This window comes from Coregonus lavaretus (genome assembly GCF_964263955.1).
Source record: "Coregonus lavaretus genome assembly, chromosome: 14".
In the NCBI taxonomy this organism is placed as follows: domain Eukaryota; kingdom Metazoa; phylum Chordata; class Actinopteri; order Salmoniformes; family Salmonidae; genus Coregonus; species Coregonus lavaretus.
Window position 1 is genome coordinate 42,990,183 of NC_140001.1, and position 18,722 is coordinate 43,008,904.

Below are 18,722 nucleotides of genomic sequence, written 5' to 3' on the forward strand. Positions count from 1 at the left end.
TATAATGAGACTGACTGCTACAGGGACAACGAATCCCAGGAGACCAAGTCATTAAGTGGGCCATTGACCAGAGCTCTTAAAGGCCCAATGCAGCCATTTTTTCTCTCAATATCAAATCATTTCTGGGTAGAAGTTAAGTACCTTACTGTGATTTCTTTCAATTAAAATAGTCAAAAAGAAACTAAAATAGCTTCTTTGCAAAGAGCAATGTCTCAAGCAAGAATTTTGCTAGGACTGTCAGGGAGTGATCTGAGTGGGGAGGGGAAAACTGAAAACAAACTGTTATTGGCAGAGAGGTTTGGAACTCTCTTTCCTATTGGTCTATTAACTAATTAACCACCTGGTGATGTCACCAAGCAGGCCAAAACTCCATCCCACCAAAACAGGCTGAAATTTCAGGCAGTCTTTTCAAACAGCTCTTACACTAAAAGGGCAGTATCATCATTTTCACAATTTCACAGTATTATTCCAACCACATACTGTGGAAATATACAGCGCATTCGGAAAGTATTCAGACCCCTTGACTTTTTCCACATTTTCTTACGTTACAGCCTTATTCTAAAACTGATTAAATAATTGTTTTTCCTCATCAATCTACACACAACACCCCATCATGACAAAGCGAAAACAGTTTGCAGACATTTTTGCAAATGTATTAAAAAATAAAGAACAGAAATAGCTTATTTACATAAGTATTCGGACCCTTTGCTATGAGACTCGAAATTGAGCTCAGGTGCATCCTGTTTATATTGATCATCCTTGAGATGTTTCTACAACTTGATTGGAGTCCACCTGTGGAAATTTCAATTGATTGGACATGATTTGGAAAGGCACACACCTGTCTATATAAGGTCCCACAGTTGGCACAGATCTGGGGAAGGGTACCATAAAATGTCTGCAGCACTGAAGGTCCCCAAGAACACAGTGGCCTCTATCATTCTTAAATGGAAGAAGTTTGGAACCACCAAGACTCTTCCTAGAGCTGGCAGCCCAGCCAAACGGAGCAATTGGGGGAGAAGGGCCTTGGTCAGGGAGGTGACCAAGAACCAGATCGTCACTCTGAAAGAGCTCCAGAGTTTCTCTGTAGAAATGGGAGAACCTTCCAGAAGGACAACCATCTCTGCAGCACTCCACCAATCAGGCATTTATGGTAGTGGCCAGACGGAAGCCACTCCTCAGTAAAAGGCACATAACAGCCCGCTTGGAGTTTGCCTAAAGGCACCTAAAGGATTATTTTGCCTGATGAAACCAAGATTGAACTCTTTGGCCTGAAGCATTATGTCTGGAGGAAACCTGGCACCATCCCTATGGTGAAGCATGGTGGTGCCAGCATCATGCTGTGGGGATGTTTTTCAGCGGCAGGGACTGGGAGACTAGTCAAGATCGAGGGAAAGATGAACGGAGAAAAGTACAGAGAGATCCTTGATAAAAACCTGCTCCAGAGCGCTCAGGACCTCAAACTGGGGCAAAGGTTCACCTTCCAACAGGACAACGACCCTAAGCACACAGCCAAGACAACGCAGAAGTGGCTTCAGGACAAGTCTCTGAATGTCCTTGAGTGGCCCAGCCAGAGCCCAGACTTGAACCCGATCGAACATCTCTGTAGAGACTGCAGCGACCCTCCCCATCCAACCTGACAGAGCTTGAGAGGATCTGCAGAGAAGAATGGGAGAAACTCCCCAAATACAGGTGTGCCAACCTTGTAGCGTCATACCCAAGAAGACTTGAGGCTGTAATCACTGCCAAAGGTGCTTCAACAAAGTACTGAGTAAAGGGTCTGAATACTTATGTAAATGTCATATTTACATTTTACATTTTAGTCATTTAGCAGACGCTCTTATCCAGAGCGACTTACAGTTAGTGAGTGCATACATTTTCATACTGGCCCCCCGTGGGAATCGAACCCACAACCCTGGCGTTGCAAATGCTATGCTCTACCAACTGAGCTACACGGGACACGGGACATATATTTCAGTTTTATATTTTTAATACATTAGCAAAAATGTTGCTGTATGGGGTATTGTGTATAGATTGATGAGGGGAAAAAACTATTTAATCCATTTTAGAATAAGGCGGTAACGTAAAAAAAATGTGGAAAAAGTCAAGGGATCTGAATACTTTCCGAACGCACTGTATATAAAACTCAGGAAATCCCATGTTTTTGACTGCACTGGGCCTTTAAACCTAATTGGTAATTGATAAATGCGGTTAGGTGAATTGGACAGCAGGGAGACCATTGTAACAAATCTCATCTGGCGTGAGGGGATAAGGGAATTGGAGTTATGTCCCAAATGGCACACTATTCCCTATGTAGTGCACTACTTTTGACCAGGGCCCATAGTACTCTGGTCAAAAGTAGAGCACTACATCGGGAATAGGGTGCCATTTAGGTTGAATCCAGTGTGTCAGTACTGGGAAGGAATTCCCCCCAAAGTATTAGGGCAGGGGAGAAAGGCCACTGTTAAAATGCAGCACATTGATTCCACATGGCTGAATACAATCAGAGAGGGACAATGGGAAAGTGTATTACTGAGAGTGTTCTGGACTGAGAGGGCTTTGGCTCTGGTGCTCACTAACTATAGCAGTCAAAGAAACTAGATGTGAAAGTTTGCCCTCTATTGGCAGTCTGCCTGAAGAGACCCGTGATATAACTTCAGAGAACAGTAATGTAGCTGTAGGTGTATTATATTGCCCATTTCAATGGGATAACTGGTCAAGTAAGTACATGAGCGCACATAACCATGAATATAGTGGAGTATTATTACATTGATGGGCTAAGTGCCTAAAGAGCTAAATATCTGTGCATAGTGTTTCAAGATCTTTAATATGACTGTATGATTCTCACTGAAACATTTGAGAGCTTTCTATAAGTTAACTGACCAAAATTCACCTAGGTATTTCTGAGATGATTAAAAAATAATTTCTAACCTCTTAAAACTTTCTTGAAAGCAGCTAGCAAGGCGAGGCAAGCCTCTGGAAAGATTGCCAACACATACAAAATCATCACTATCTGTCCACTGCCGAGACAGACAGTAACCTATTAGCATGTTCTGAGAGGCATGTCAGATTTGAAGTTTACATGCAGGACTTGGAAGAAGAAGTGTGTGTCCCAAATGGCACCCTATTCCTTGTTTAGTGCACTACTTTATAGCAGTGTCTTGATAGGTATCAGATGAGAATCCGAAACAGATTTTCTTAAGAGGCGGTCCGAAAGGGAAAAAGACATGCTTGTTCAAAGGTCCTAGATTGAAAGTTTTGAAAATGAGAGGCTTTCATAATGTATCTCCAAAACGATTAATGATAAGATGCCAACCAGTGAAAATTACAATGACTAGAGCTACTTTCTTGGTGGCCAACTCCCATTTAAAAAATTGCCAGGAGTCTTTACAGTGAAAAATATGGATTGAGTTGATGAGAAATAATGAGTGTGCCATGCATAGTCACCTGTAGGAAGAAGAGATGCTGAGTGACGTCCTGAACCAACTCCTCCTCTGCATTCTCAGGGTAAAACTTGGCCAGGAAATTAAGGGTGATTGGTTCCTCCTTGGACACATCTTGGTCCAAAACCTGCAACAGAGACCAAAACAACATGGACAACTCAATTAGTCAGACAGTTTCTTGCCAGGCTCCTGACATCCCTAGAAGATGGTGAAGAAGAGTACATCTCGATTCAACTCACAGTGTTCACAAACAATGTAAGGGACACCGAGTACCAACCAGCACATCAATCTACTCAGTGGTAGATTTCAGTGGGTCCGTCTGTTGCTGAGATTTACCTTCTTGTCCATCTTGATCCAGGCTACAGTCTCTTTGACATCATACTGGAACCCGAAGAACCACGTCTCTCTCAGTCCCAGAGCCCGGCACACCAGATCAAAAAGATCCTTTCCCTTCCATTTGACCTGAAAAACAGGATAGCAGCATGAATTGACATTAGGGTAAATATGGGAACAGTCTCATGATGTGGGTGGAGTGAATGATTGACAGAGCAAATAGCATCTGCAGAGGGCAGAAACTGTATGAAATAAGGCAGAGGGTAAGAGAAGTCATAATAGTCGTGATGAGAGTCATGAGAGGCGAGAAATCCCTTTGCTCAGGCTGGACATAGACAGTTCATCTTTCATAAGCTCAGTTCAAGGCAGGGGGCCGCTAAGTCTTTCTATATCTCATTCAGCTCAAAGCTCTGAGAAGCATATCAGATGCACATTCATGCTCAAATAAAAAAGCTTTAATATCAGACTGTTTAACTTTAAAGTGCACCAATAGAACTTTAACAGTACACTAAGCAAGAGAGAAAGAAAAGTGCCCAGGATATCAGCTCAATAGGAGAATGAAATGAAGGTCAATTGAAGAACAGTCAAGGTCAATTTAATAATGCACTTCAAAGACCCTGCACCTAAAATGGCAAACACTCAATAATTACTATTTACCAAGCATATAATTTCTAAAATTATCATCCAGGCACAGACAGTAATCTGAGCAAACCTGCAATTGACATTCTGCCGGTCTGTGTAATTACCAATTTTCAACAGTGGTAGCGTCCAGTCTCCCTCCCCTGTTAAGTACTGATGGCCTTTCCAAGTTATTATTATGATGCATTCTTTGCATAGCCTAAGGCCCTAGGCAATGTTAAGTTGACTACAGTGGCTGGAAGGCAAAGGACTAAAAGTCATCTAGGCCTATTCTATACTGTACATCTGCACAGGTATTAGCCTAAAGCCTATCATTTCTTCTTTAGTTGGATTCGAGAACACCATCTACATTTCATTACCCTCTTTTGCTGCTTCAGTATTGTATTGAAGTGACCTTAAAAAGAGCAACACATAGGTAAGACATCTGTCTGCATTCTGTTGTTTCCTCTTGAGCCTAATATGAAGAAAATATATTTTAGATTTTACACTGTGAATGATTCCTGTAAGGTGCATGAGTCACACTTCTCCAGAAGCAGACATTTATACTGTAGATACTCACTACCTTGTGGTAAAGTGCATGACATGGTTATTGTTTTTCAATTACATCGCCTACTTAGTTATTACTATTACACAGGTGGTTTCAAATGATGTAGTTACTGTAGCCCAGTGTTTCCCAACTCCAGTCCTCGAGTACCCACAACAGCACACATTTTAGTTGTAACCCAAGACAAACTCACCTGATTCAACTCAATAAGGGCTTGATTATTAGTTGACAAGTTGAATCAGGTGTGCTTGTCCGGACTGGAGTTGAAAAACAATGCTGTAGTCTATAAGGTCAAAGTAAAACAGAAGTGTCATATTGAATAAGGCACAGATTAAACTGACTGACACCTGTAGATTCTGCCGGTGTCCCAAATGGCACCCTATTCTTTACAGTGAGGGAAAAAAGTATTTGATCCCCTGCTGATTTGGTACGTTTGCCCACTGACAAAGAAATGATCAGTCTATAATTTTAATGGTAGGTTTATTTGAACAGTGAGAGACAGAATAACAACAAAATAATCCAGAAAAACGCATGTCAAAAATGTTATAAATTGATTTTCATTTTAATGAGCGAAATAAGTATTTGACCCCCTCTCAATCAGAAAGATTTCTGGCTCCCAGGTGTCTTTTATACAGGTAAAAAACTGAGATTAGGAGCACACTCTTAAAGGGAGTACTCCTAATCTTAGCTTGTTACCTGTATAAAAGACACCTGTCCACAGAAGCAATCAATCAATCAGATTCCAAACTCTCCACCATGGCCAAGACCAAAGAGCTCTCCAAGGATGTCAGGGACAAGATTGTAGACCTACACAAGGCTGAAATGGGCTACAATACCATCACCAAGCAGCTTGGTGAGAAGGTGACAACAGTTAGTGCGATTATTCGCAAATGGAAGAAACACAAAAGAACTGTCAATCTCCCTCTGCCTGGGGCTCCATGCAAGATCTCACCTCATGGAGTTGCAATGATCATGAGAACGGTGAGGAATCAGCCCAGAACTACACGGGAGGATCTTGTCAATGATCTCAAGGCAGCTGGGACCATCGTCACCAATAAAACAATTGGTAACACACTAAGCCGTGAAGGACTGAAATTCTGCAGCGCCCGCAAGGTCCCCCTGCTCAAGAAAGCACATATACAGGGCCGTCTGAAGTTTGCCAATGAACATCTGAATGATTCAGATGAGAACTGGGTGAAAGTGTTGTGGTCAGATGAGACCAAAATCGAGCTCTTTGGCATCAACTCAACTCGCCGTGTTTGGAGGAGGAGGAATGCTGCCTATGACCCCAAGAACACCATCCCCACCATCAAACATGGAGGTGGAAACATTATGCTTTGGGGACAGGACAACTTCACCAAAGGGACGATGGACGGGGCCATGTACCGTCAAATCTTGGGTGAGAACCTCCTTCCCTCAGCCAGGGCATTGAAAATGGGTCGTGGATGGTTATTCCAGCATGACAATGACCCAAAACACACGTCCAAGGCAACAAAGAAGTGGCTCAAGAAGCAGAACATTAAGATCCTGGAGTGGCCTAGCCAGTCTCCAGACCTTAATCCCATACAAAATATGTGGAGGGAGCTGAAGGTTCGAGTTGCCAAACGTCAGCCTCGAAACCTTAATGACTTGGAGAAGATCTGCAAAGAGGAGTGGAACAAAATCCCTCCTGAGATGTGTGCAAACCTGGTGGCCAACTACAAGAAACATCTGACCTCTGTGATTGCCAACAAGGGTTTTGCCACCAAGTACTAAGTCATGTTTTGCAGAGGGGTCAAATACTTATTTCCCTCATTAAAATGCAAATCAATTTATAACAGTTTTGACATGCGTTTTTCTGGATTTTTTGTTGTTGTTATTCTGTCTCTCACTGTTCAAATAAACCTACCATTAAAATTATAGACTGATCATGTCTTTGTCAGTGGGCAAACGTACAAAATCAGCAGGGGATCAAATACTTTTTTCCCTCACTGTATGTAGTGTGCTACTTTTGACCAGGACCCATCTGATCAAAAATAATGCACTGCATAAGGGATAGAGAGAGTGCCATTGGGACACAACCTGAGGGATAGCGAGAAGGTCAGGGTGATGTCATAGCTATGTCATCCTGTTGAGTGAAGCAAGAGCTGGACAACTACATTATTAATGTGTGTGTTGTAACAACTAGGCTACAAGCTACACATTGACACATACAGAAAGGGGGCACACACCTCACAACTGAATTCCATGTCTGCATCCATTGTGGTGATCCTGACATTGAAGTTCTTGGCTTGTTTTCTTCTCAGTGAGTTCAGTCCCATTTTAGCTACCAAGGCACTTGCCATGTTGACAAACCCTCAATTTGTTTAGCTAGACTATAACGTTAGTTATAGCTAGTGTATAGGTATAATGTGATGATGTCAACAGTGGCACACAATGGCGTCATAACAACAACAATATCACGTGTTTTCCCATTCTATTCGTAGTCTTTTTAGATACTATTTCTTTGATTGACATACTTTATCTTCTTCAGTGTAACAGTAATCACAGTTCTGCGCGTGAGAACCTGAGGGTTGCGCCAAAACATTCACAAGCTAGCTAATTTAGCTTTTTAGCTATGCTACTAGCTACAACTTCAGCAATTTACTGTAACCAGATTTGTAAATCTAGATTGGTAAAATATATATAGTAGGGCATTATCCAACACCTTTTACTTTCAGTTATGGTATTTAGCTAGCTAATTGGCTTAATATAGCTAGCTAGCTCGCCTAGCTAACTTTCGGATGGGAAGCTTCACCTGTTTTGTAAACATACCAACGCGCTAACTCATAAATTCGGTTGTTTCATACTCGGAAAACGGGTTCCCGTTGAAACATGAATTCCGTTCAAACGTAAAGTATCCTCGCACTCATGGAGAGGTGATTTAAGTATTCTGAAACCTTTCAATTACAATAACAAAAGTTAGAGCACCATTAGCATACTTTACTAGTAGCAGCTAACTAGCTTCCTCATTCATCGAGAAGGCGGTCCTAACATATGTCGCTGTAATCAGAGACGGCCTGACTGACCTATCTTCATTTACCCACCATCTTTACTGTAATGTGATTGGCTTATTCTTCTTTGGGTTGTAACTTGTGAATCCAGCGCCATCTTTTGGTTAAAAAATACCAACAGATGGGAATGCATTGATCATACTGGTATTTTGAGTAGCCAACAGTGGGCAATATATTGGCAGTAAAAGAGTCATGGGTTCACTTCAGTCAGTTTGCAAAACATTTTTATTGTTAGTAACTTAAGTGTAAGCACAACGGTAAAGACAAAAGCACTTTAAAAAATGTTGACTGTACAGTACACTGGACCCAATTCTACATGAAGTGGAGATGTATCTGTCTTAAAAATCTAATTTCTATCTGCAACGTTATGTTATGCCACTGAATATGCTGAATAAATTAGTTAATAAAAGCAGAAATATAAATGTTTATGTACATGACAATGTTTCTCCCAATCATGTGTCTAGCCTGTCTGCTCTCACAGGGAATGATCTTTCATTTATTAGCCTCTGTGCTTACTCTTCCTGTCTTTCCTTTGAATTGCAGCAAAGATATAATGGTTTATTCCTCTAAGTCTGAATCCTCTCTGGTTGCAGACTCCTGACCTGCCACTGGTCTCTAAAGACACACAGACATAATCTCCCAATGACAAAAAGCCTGGCAGAACATGCAATCAAACAATCATGATCAAATCTGCCACTATCCTACCCCCTTTGACACAACCTCTTTCTATATTTCCCCATTGTCATCATCTGTCTTTATATGGTCAATAAAATCTGAAAATCCCTTAAAATATATATACATATGCCTAGGCTACCTCATACAGTATATGCGTTTGCGTAAGGGGTAGTATATGAAAAGCCCAAGAAAGCCCAGCCCACCTCTGAGGACCAGTAACAACACCTGCCTCTCCTGAAGGTCACATTCACCGGTCTCACTGATGGACTCTGTGCGTGTGTGTGTGTGTGTGTGTGTGTGTGTGTGTGTGTGTGTGTGTGTGTGTGTGTGTGTGTGTGTGTGTGTGTGTGTGTGTGTGTGTGTGTGTGTGTGTGTATGTGTGTGTTACCTGGTAATTGTATCTGGAGAGTGATGAGGATTACCGATGCTCAAATCTTCAGACTCTTCACAAGTAATAATGTGCTTAACAACTCACATAATAAGTTGCATGGACTCACTGTGTGCAATAATAGTGTTTAACATGATTTTTGAATGACTACCTCATCTCTGTACTCCACACATACAATTATCTGTGAAGTCCCTCAGTCGAGCAGTACATTTCAAACACAGTTTCTACCACAAAGACCAGGGAGGTTTTCCAATGCCTCGCAAAGAAGCGCACCTATTGGTAGATTGGTAAAGACACTTTGGATGGTGTATCAATACACCCAGTCACTACAAAGATACAGGCGTCCTTCCTAACTCAGTTGCCAGAGAGGAAGGAAACCGCTCAGGGATTTCACCATGAGGCCAATGAGTTTAAAGGCTGTGATAGGAGAAATCTGAGGATGGATCAACAACATTGAAATTACTCCACAATACTAACCTAATTGGCAGAGTGAAAAGAAGGATGCTTGTACAGAACACTAATATTCAAAAACATGTATCCTGTTTGCAACAAGGCACTAAAGTAAAATAAATTGGCAAAGCAATTAACTTTTTGTCCTGAAAACAAAGTGTTATGTTTGGGGCAAATCCAATACAACACATTACTGAGTACCACTCTCCATATTTTCAAGCATAGTGGTGGCTGCATCATGTTATGGGTATGCTTGTAATCGTTAAGGACTGGGGAGTTTTTCAGGATAAGAAAGAAACAGAATGGAGCCCAGGCAAACTCATAGAGGAAAACCTGGTTCGGTCTGCTTTCCACCAGACTCTGGGAGATGAATTCACCTTTCAGCAGGACAATAACCTAAAACATAAGTCCAAATCTACACTTGAGTTGCTTACCAAGAAGACAGTGAATGTTCCTGAGTGGCCAAGTTACAGTTTTGACTTAAATCTGCTTGAAAATTCATGGCAAGACTTGAAAATGGTTGTCTAGCAATGATCAACAACCAATGTGACAGAGCTTTAAGAATTTTGAAAATAATAATGGGCAAATATTGTACAATCCAGGTGTGCAATCTTAGAGACTCAAAGCTGTAATCGCTGCCAAAGGTGATTCTAACATGTATTGACTCAGAGGTGTGAATACTTAAATTAGATATTTATGTATTTCATTTTCAATAAATTTGCAAACATTTTTCCACTTTGTTTCCACTTTGTCATTATGGGGTATAGTGTGTAGATGGGTGTATATATTTGATCCATTTTGAATTCAGGCTGTAACACAACAAAATATGGATAATAAGAATAATTTATGAAGACACTGTAAGTGCATGAATTGGACCATTTTCCGGTCCTGTTAACGTAGCACATGGGGTGTGTGAAACATACTCCTCAGTCTGAAGTGTTGCCACTTGCGCCGCCGAATTGTTACCTTTTCGTTGGCGCCGACTGGTAAGAAGCATCGGGAGGGCGGTCACATTTGGGCCAATGATGGTCTTTTGAATGTCAACATTCTAACAATAAATACATTTCATATATTCTATCACAAAAATAATAATTTGGTTGTGTTTATGAAGGTCTTAGGTAACAGAATACACAATAAAATGTATTCCAAAGAACACAATAGCATTTTCATTAGTGTAGTGTCACAACTCCCTCCGAAGCTGCCGCCTCTCCTTGTTCAGGCAGGCTTCGGCGTTCATCGTCACTGGCCTTCTAGCCACTGCCGCTCCTCATTTCATCATTCCTTTTGTTTTGTCTTGTTTATTACACACACCTGGTTCATATCCCCTCATCAGTACCTGTATAAGTGTTCCCTCTGCCCCCTTGTCTTTGTGTGTGATTGTTTATTGTGGAGGATAGTGAAGCTCGGTGGAGCTCCGTGTATTTTGTATCGCCGGAATATTTCCCTGTGTGCCTTGTATTTTCCAGTGCGCCTGTTTTGCGCAGTGAAGTGTTTTTGACTCATTACTGCGTAACTCTGTATTTGCGGAATAAAGTCTGTTATTCTGTGATTTACCCTCCTGCACCTGACTCCTTCGACATCACCTCATCACAGAATCACACACCAGACATGGAGTCAGCAGAATAGGAGCACATGCCAGGAGTCGTGGAACAGGTCTGGGAGCATTCGACGATGCTAGCCAGCTTGGGAGAAGCGATGGATCGGGACCAGCTGAGCGACCGGATCCAGCCACCCACACCCAAGCACCCAGAGGGATTCATATATCCCGACCACAGGATTTCGACGGGACAGCTGCCCTCTGCAAGGGATTCCTCCTACAACTGGAGTTATATTTATAGAACATCAGCCCAACTCCATCGGAGAGGGAGAAGGTGTCCGCCCTCGTCTCCTGCCTCTCGGGGAAAGCCCTGGAGTGGGCCAACGCGGTCTGGAGTGAAGGACGAGCCATCTTCGATCACCCGCCCGAAGGTAGAGAGGCGGGCGAGCGGCTGGTCCACCTGAGACAGGGGACGAGGACCGGGCAGGACTTCGCCCTGGAGTTTCGGACTCTAGCGGCTGGGTCCGGGTGGAACGAGCGGGTCTGGAGGTGGCAGGCAAGGCACTCTCGCGTCACCTCAGGTATCAAACACCCACACTCGTTCAGAGCCCTCTGCTGCGCAATGTACCCTATACATCCACTTTCCTGATTACACAGTAGTTCTCCAGTGTAAGGCGCTGGTCGATTCAGGCACAGATGGGAACTTTATGCACAGGTCATTTGCACATAGTCTAGGCATTCCATTGGTTCCCCTATCCATTCCACTCCTCATCAGAGCACATGACAGTCGACCACTAGGGTCCGGGATCGTTAGGGAAGTTACAGCACCAGCCACATTGGTTACGCACGAGACCCATAGAGAGCAAGTCACCTTTTTTATTATTGAGTCTCCTGATATCCCTGTTGTGTTAGGTCTTCCCTGGTTAGCAGTACACAACCCCACCTTTTAATGGCCGCAGAGGGTTCTCATGGGGTGGTTGCGGGAGTGTCAGGGTAGGTGTCTAGGTGTTTCCGTAGGTGCAACCACGGTGGAAAGTCCAGACTCTACCTCTACCGTGCGCATTCCCCCCCGAATACTTTGATTTGGCGGACGTGTTTTCCAAAATTCAGGCGACTAAATTACCACCTCATCAGGCGGGGGCATGCGTGATAAACCTCTGGGTAGACGCTGTGCCTCCCAGGAGTCATGTGTATCCCCTGTCACAAGCTGAAAGGGAGACGAGTGGAAGATAGCATTTAGCACAACCACGGGGCATTACGAATACCTGGTGATGCCTTACGGTTTGATGAATGCTCCATCCGTCTTCCAGTCCTTTGTGAATGAGGTGTTTCGGGACATGCTTGGTCAGTGTAGTGGTCTACATCAATGACATTCTGGTGTGTTCCGCTACGCACGCCGAGCATGTGTCCCTGGAACGTAAAGTGCTGGCCCGACAGTTGGAACATGACCTTTATGCCAAGGCAGGAAAGTGTCTGTTTTTCCAACCACGATTAAGGAGGTGCAGCACTTTATTGGCTTTGCCAACTACTATCTGAGGTTTATCCGGGGCTTTGGCAAGGTCACAGCTCCCATCACATCTCTGTTGAAGGGTGGGCCGTCCCGCTGAGGCTGACAGGGCCTTCAGTAACCTGAGGGTTCTGTTCACCTCAGCCCCGGTACTGGCCCATCCCGATCCATCACTACCGTTAATAGTGGAGGTGAATTCAGTGGTGGTCAGCGTTGGATCTGTGCATAACGCCCGCTCTATGTCCGCGTCCATCGCCCATACTACCGGTGCCACAATGCAGGAGGCCGGGAGTATGGGGGTGTTGTCTATGGGCCTCTCCTCTGTGTCACACAGCCATGACAGTGTGTCTGCCTTCAGGTTCTTCGTACCCGGGATGTAAGATAATGTCAAATCAAACCGGGTGAAGAATAGGGCCCACCTGGTCTTGCGAGGGTTCAGCTTCCTCGCTGCCCGGATGTACTCCAGGTTACGGTGGTCCGTCCAGACGAGGAAAGGGTGTTTCGCCCCCTCGAGCCAGTGCCTCCACACAGACAGGGCTCAGACAACAGCCAACAGCTCCCGATCACCAACGTCGTAGTTCTGCTCCGCCGGGCTGAGCTTCTTGGAGAAAAAGGCACATGGGCAGAGCTTGGGTGGCGTGCCCAGAGCGTTGAGTTAGGACAGCGCCTATCCCTACCTCGGACGCATCCACCTCCACTATGAACGGTAGTGATGGATCGGGGTGGGCCAGTATCGGGCCTGAGGTGAACAGAACCCTCAGGTTACTAAAGGCCCTGTCAGCCTCAGCAGACCAGCGGAGCCGGGAAGGCCCACCCTTCAACAGAGATGTGATGGGAGCTGCGACCTTGCCAAAGCCCTGGATAAACCTCCGATAGTAGTTGGCAAAGCCAATAAAGCGCTGCACCTCCTTAACCGTGGTTGGAGTCTGCCAATCAAGCACGGCTGAAATGCGATCTCCCTCCATCTCCACACCTGAGGTTGTAATGCGGAATCCGAGGAAGGAGACTGACTGTTGGAAAAACAGACACTTTTCTGCCTTGGCATAAAGGTCATGTTCCAAAAGTCAGGCCAGCACTTTGCGTTCCAGGGACACATGCTCGGTGCGCGTAGCGGAATACACCAGAATGTCGTCGATGTAGACCACTACACCGCGACCAAGCATGTCCTGAAACACCTCGTTCACAAAGGACTGGAAGATGGATGGAGCATTCATCAAACCGTAAGGCATCACCAGGTATTCGTAATGCCCGTGGTTGTGCTGAATGCTGTCTTCCACTCGCCCCCCTCTCGGACACGCACAAGGTTGTACGCACTCTGGAAATCTAATTTTGTGAAGAAGCGCGCCCCATACATTGACTCGCACAGATGGAATGAGGGGTAGAGGATAACTATAATGTATTGTCCCCTTGTTCAGTGCTCGGTAATCAATGCAAGGGCGCAGACCTCCGTCTTCCTTCTTCACAAAAAAGAAACTCGAGGAGGCGGGCGAAGTGGAGGGACGTATGAACCCCTGGCGCAGGTACTCATTGAAGTATGTCTCCATAGCCTCCATTTCAGCCAGCGACAAGGGATACACATGACTCCTGGGAGGCACAGCGTCTACCCGGAGGTTTATTGCGTAATCCCCCTCCCGATGAGGTGGTAATTCGGTCGCCTGCGTTTTGGAAAATGTGTGCGCCAAATCGAGGTATTCGGGGGGAATGCGCACAGTGGAGGTAGTGTCTGGACTTTCCACCGTGGTTGCACCAATGGTAACACCTAGACACCACCCCGTGAGAACCCTCTGCGGCCATGAAAAGGTGGGGTTGTGTAGTGCTAACCAGGGAAGACCTAACACAACAGGGAAATCAGGAGACTCAATAATAATAAAAAAGTGACTTGCTCTCGATGAATCTCGTGCGTAACCATAGTGACTGATGCTGTAAATTGCCTAACGAACCCGGACCCTAATGGTCGACTGTCAAGTGCTCTGATGGGGAGTGGAATGGATAGGGGAACCAATGTAATGCCTAGACTATGTGCAAATGACCTGTCCATAAAGTTCACTTCTGCGCCTGAATCGACCAGCGCCTTACACTGGGGAACTACTGTGTAATCAGGAAAGTGGATGTGTAGGGTACAGTGCGCAGCAGAGGGCTTGAACGAGTGTGGGTGTTCGATACCTGGGGTGACGTGAGAGTGCCCTGCCTGCCGCCTCCAGATCCAAAAGAACGCAGAAGACAGCGTGCAGGAGAATGTCCTCTCGCGCCATGAGAGTGACACTGGCGCTGTCGTCCTCTGCTCTCCCGGATCGCTGCTCCACCAAGCTCCATCATCTCGTGATCCGGGTTGGGGGGTGGTGGAATGGGCAAGCCCCTTCCAGGACATCCTTTAGCAGCCAGCAGGATGTCCAACCGGATGGCCATGTCCACCAGTTGATTGAAGGACAACATGGTGTCCCGGCAGGCTAGCTCACTTTGGACGTCTTCTCGTAGATGGCACCAGAAGTGGTCGATGAGGGCCCGCTCGTTCCACCCGGACCCAGCCGCTAGAGTCCGAAACTCTAGGGCGAAGTCCACCGAGCTAATCGAACCTCCACAATAAACAATCACACACAAAGACAAGGGGGCAGAGGGAACACTTATACAGGTACTCATGGGGGGATATGAACCAGGTGTGTGTAATAAACAAGACAAAACAAATGGAATGATGAGATGAGAAGCGGAGCGGACGGTGACGACGAACGCCGAAGCCTGCCCGAACAAGGAGAGGAGGCAGCTTCGGAGGAAGTCGTGACAGTATGAACATATTTTATAATTTAGCTAGTCATGTTGTTAATAGAACACTCTTTCAAATTATGAGATGTCGTTATCAACAGTACAGTTAATGTAAAATGCACATAAAATCAACAGTGTAATGTTTGGATTTAGTCTCGTGTCAGGTGAACTGTTGTGTCCTCACCTTTAGTCTAATAATTTTCCCATAATCTCCAAACTGTTCCCTTTTATTGCTACCATGGTTAAGCATGTGCTTTCCATATGTCTTCTGTAAGAAACATTTCATTGTAGCCCATCCATAGAAGACAATTCCCATGAGTGTAAGGGGTTAATGAGAATATTTTTTTATATTCTTCGGCCATTTTGTTATCAGTATTTTAAAGTCAAACAGGCCTGCAATTGCATCGGCCTGGCCGCTCTTGAAAAATCGATTCTTTAAAGGGGCAATCAGCAGATGCTACATCCATTTTTGGACTTATTATTATTATTATTAATGATATGTACCCATTTATTCTTGAATAATATAATTTATAAATGCCTCATGAACTTAGTTAAACTGTCGTACCCCATCAGAACCCAAAATATAAGCTTGTTTTACCCAATGTTTGTAAAGACAGAAAATGTAAACAAACACTATATAGCCTCAAAACATGGTTAAACCTATAATTGTAATATCATGGATGGTCAGTCCTTGCATTCATAGCTCTGTCTATGGATTCCAGAGTGATTACAGTTCTCCAGCCCCATCCTTCAGCTTTTTACTGAACCAGGGGCGGGGAGGCAACTTTGTTATTGTTTGCCGCTTTAACATCAGATGCTCTACTTTGTAAGAGATATAAATCATTTTGAACATATTGTCATATTGAGAAGTGCCATTTGTACACATCCATTCAAGGCAGGTGGAGTATTCAGTCAGGATAAAAATGGATAGGGTTACCTGTTATGGTCAACTTCCACTCCATTGTCCATAAACCCTTCAGATCTGTTATGATAAATCTGTAGATCCCAGCTCTACATCAGTGATCCTCAACTCTGTAGGCATAACAAGGTCAACATTCATCATGTCTGAGGTGAAGTTCCTGAACATTTGATTTAGTGAGAAACTATGAATGAAAAATAATAAGTGTCCTTTTTCCAGAGGATTTGCGTTGAATAATGTGTGCAAATAACAATTTCCCCCACAAAAGCCGATAGCAGATAAGTTGTTTGAACTCCAGCTTAATCAAAAAAAGAAAGCAACGAAAGAAGAAAACAACTGTAAACTGCTATAGCTACTTTACATTTTGTTTAGCAAAAAATGTATATATATACAGTGGGGTCGGAAATTATTGACACCCTTAATAAATATGAGCAAAAATTACTGTATAATTCTATTCTAATTAATGATATTATTTTATACTTATACTTTTTATTCTAATTTTGACACCAAACCCACCACTGGTGTGCGTGGCCAAAGAGCTCTATTTTCATTTCATTTGTCCAAAGCAAATGCCAATGCCGTTTAGCAAACTCCAGGTGTTTACATTTGTTGGATGACATGAAAATAGAGCTCTTTGGCCATGCACACCCCTACCTTCTTGAGAGAAAAAAAGTATTACTTGTTAAACAAAATCACTTTCTCTGAGCAATTGTGTTAGTATAAAATAATATAATTTCCCACTTTTTTTTAGCATACAATATAGCTCAGTATTTGAATTATTTATTTTACATTTACATTTACATCATTTAGCATTTTATACAGTCATTATTGCTAATCTTTATCAATAATTTAGGACCGCATTGTATACACAAAACATTAGGAAAACCTGCTCTTTCCATGACATAGACTGACCAGGTGAATTCAGGTGAAAGCTATGATCCCTTATTGATGTCAATTGTTAAATCCACTTCAATCAGTGTAGATGAAGGGGAGGAGACAGGTTAAATAAGGATTTTTAAGCCTTGAGACAATTGAGACATGGATTGTGTACACTACCGGTCAAAAGTTTTAGAACACCTACCCATTCAAGGGTTTTTCTTTATTTTTACTATTTTCTACATAGTAAAATAATAGTGAAGACATCAAAACTATGAAACAACACATATGGAATCATGTAGTAACCAATAAAAGTGTTAAACAAATCAAAATATATTTTATAATTGAGATTCTTCAAATAGCCACCCTTTGCAGTTCTCATGAGAGCCAGTTTCATCATAGTGCTTGGTGGTTTTTGCGACTGCACTTGAAGAAACTTTCAAAGTTCTTGAAATGTTCCGTATTGACTGACCTTCATGTCTTAAAGTAATAATGGACTGTTATTAATCTTTGCTTATTTGAACTGTTCTTGCCGTAATATGGACTTGGTATTTTACCAAATAGGGCTATCTTTTGTATAGCCCCCTACCTTGTCACAACACAACTGATTGGCTTAAGAAGGAAAGAAATTCGACAAATTAACTTTTAAGAAGGCACACCTGTTAATTGAAATGCAATACAGGTGACTATCTCCTGAAGCTGGTTGAGAGAATGCCAAGAGTGTGCAAAGTTGTCATCAATGCAAAGGGTGGCTACTTTGAAGAATCTCAAATATAAAACACTTTTTTGGTTACTACATGATTCCATATGTGTTATTTCATAGTTTTGATGTCTTCACTATTATTCTACAATGTAGAAAATAGTAAAAATAAAGAAAAACCCTTGAATGAGTAGGTGTTCTAAAACTTTTGACCGGTAGTGTATGTGTGCCACTCAGAGGGTGAATGGGCAAGACAGAAGATTTAAGTACCTTTGAACGGTATATGGTAGTAGGCACAACTGTTTATGTCAAGAACTGCAATTGAGTTGAGTTGAGTTTGAGTTTATTTTTACAGGGACAGTGCACATTAATCAACGTTTCAGTAAAAGTGCCGGTTTTAGCCAGCCGGCTAATTTTCAACCGCAGTCCCTGGGCAGGTTATTAAAAACAATTACAATATAGACAATAACAACATAGAACAAGACATAGCATACAGACATAGCAACATAGGACAAGCAAGACGTAGCATACAGACAGAGCAACATAGAACAAAAAGCAGCAAGACAAAATTCATAAAAGCAACAAAGTGTTTCCACACCTCACAAGTTACAGACAACAGACATGGAAAGCGGCAACACACAGCTAGGGACCATGTTCACAAATCTGATTGACCTTTAGCCATGTCTTCAAGCATTTTGTGAAAGTGTGATATGTGGTGCAGTTGTGTGTGTCTGATGGCAGTGTATTCCAGACATGGGAAGCTCTCACAGAAAAAGCAGATTTACTAAAGGTGCTTTTCCTTAGGGGAACTACACAGTCACCTCTCATGGCAGACCTTGTGGATCTGCTGCCATATGTTTGGGTTTTCTGTTTAACAAAAATACTGAGTGGAGGGGGAGCCAAGCCATTTAGGATCTTGAATACA

The 18,722-nt window shown here is 43.3% G+C and overlaps 1 protein-coding gene across 1 annotated transcript in view; it reads right to left on the minus strand.

The window, feature by feature from the left end:
• nf2a (NF2, moesin-ezrin-radixin like (MERLIN) tumor suppressor a) overlaps positions 1-7,947 on the minus strand; it is a 59,434-nt gene extending 51,487 nt beyond the window's left edge. Inside the window, exons 1-3 of the mRNA XM_084177327.1 lie at positions 7,167-7,947; positions 3,777-3,902; positions 3,445-3,567 (exon numbers count right to left, since the gene is read on the minus strand). Of these exons, the coding sequence (XP_084033453.1) occupies positions 3,445-3,567; positions 3,777-3,902; positions 7,167-7,280 (363 nt within the window). The 5' untranslated portion in view covers positions 7,281-7,947. The remainder of the gene's footprint in view (positions 1-3,444; positions 3,568-3,776; positions 3,903-7,166) is intronic.
• Between the last annotated feature and the right edge of the window lie 10,775 nt (positions 7,948-18,722).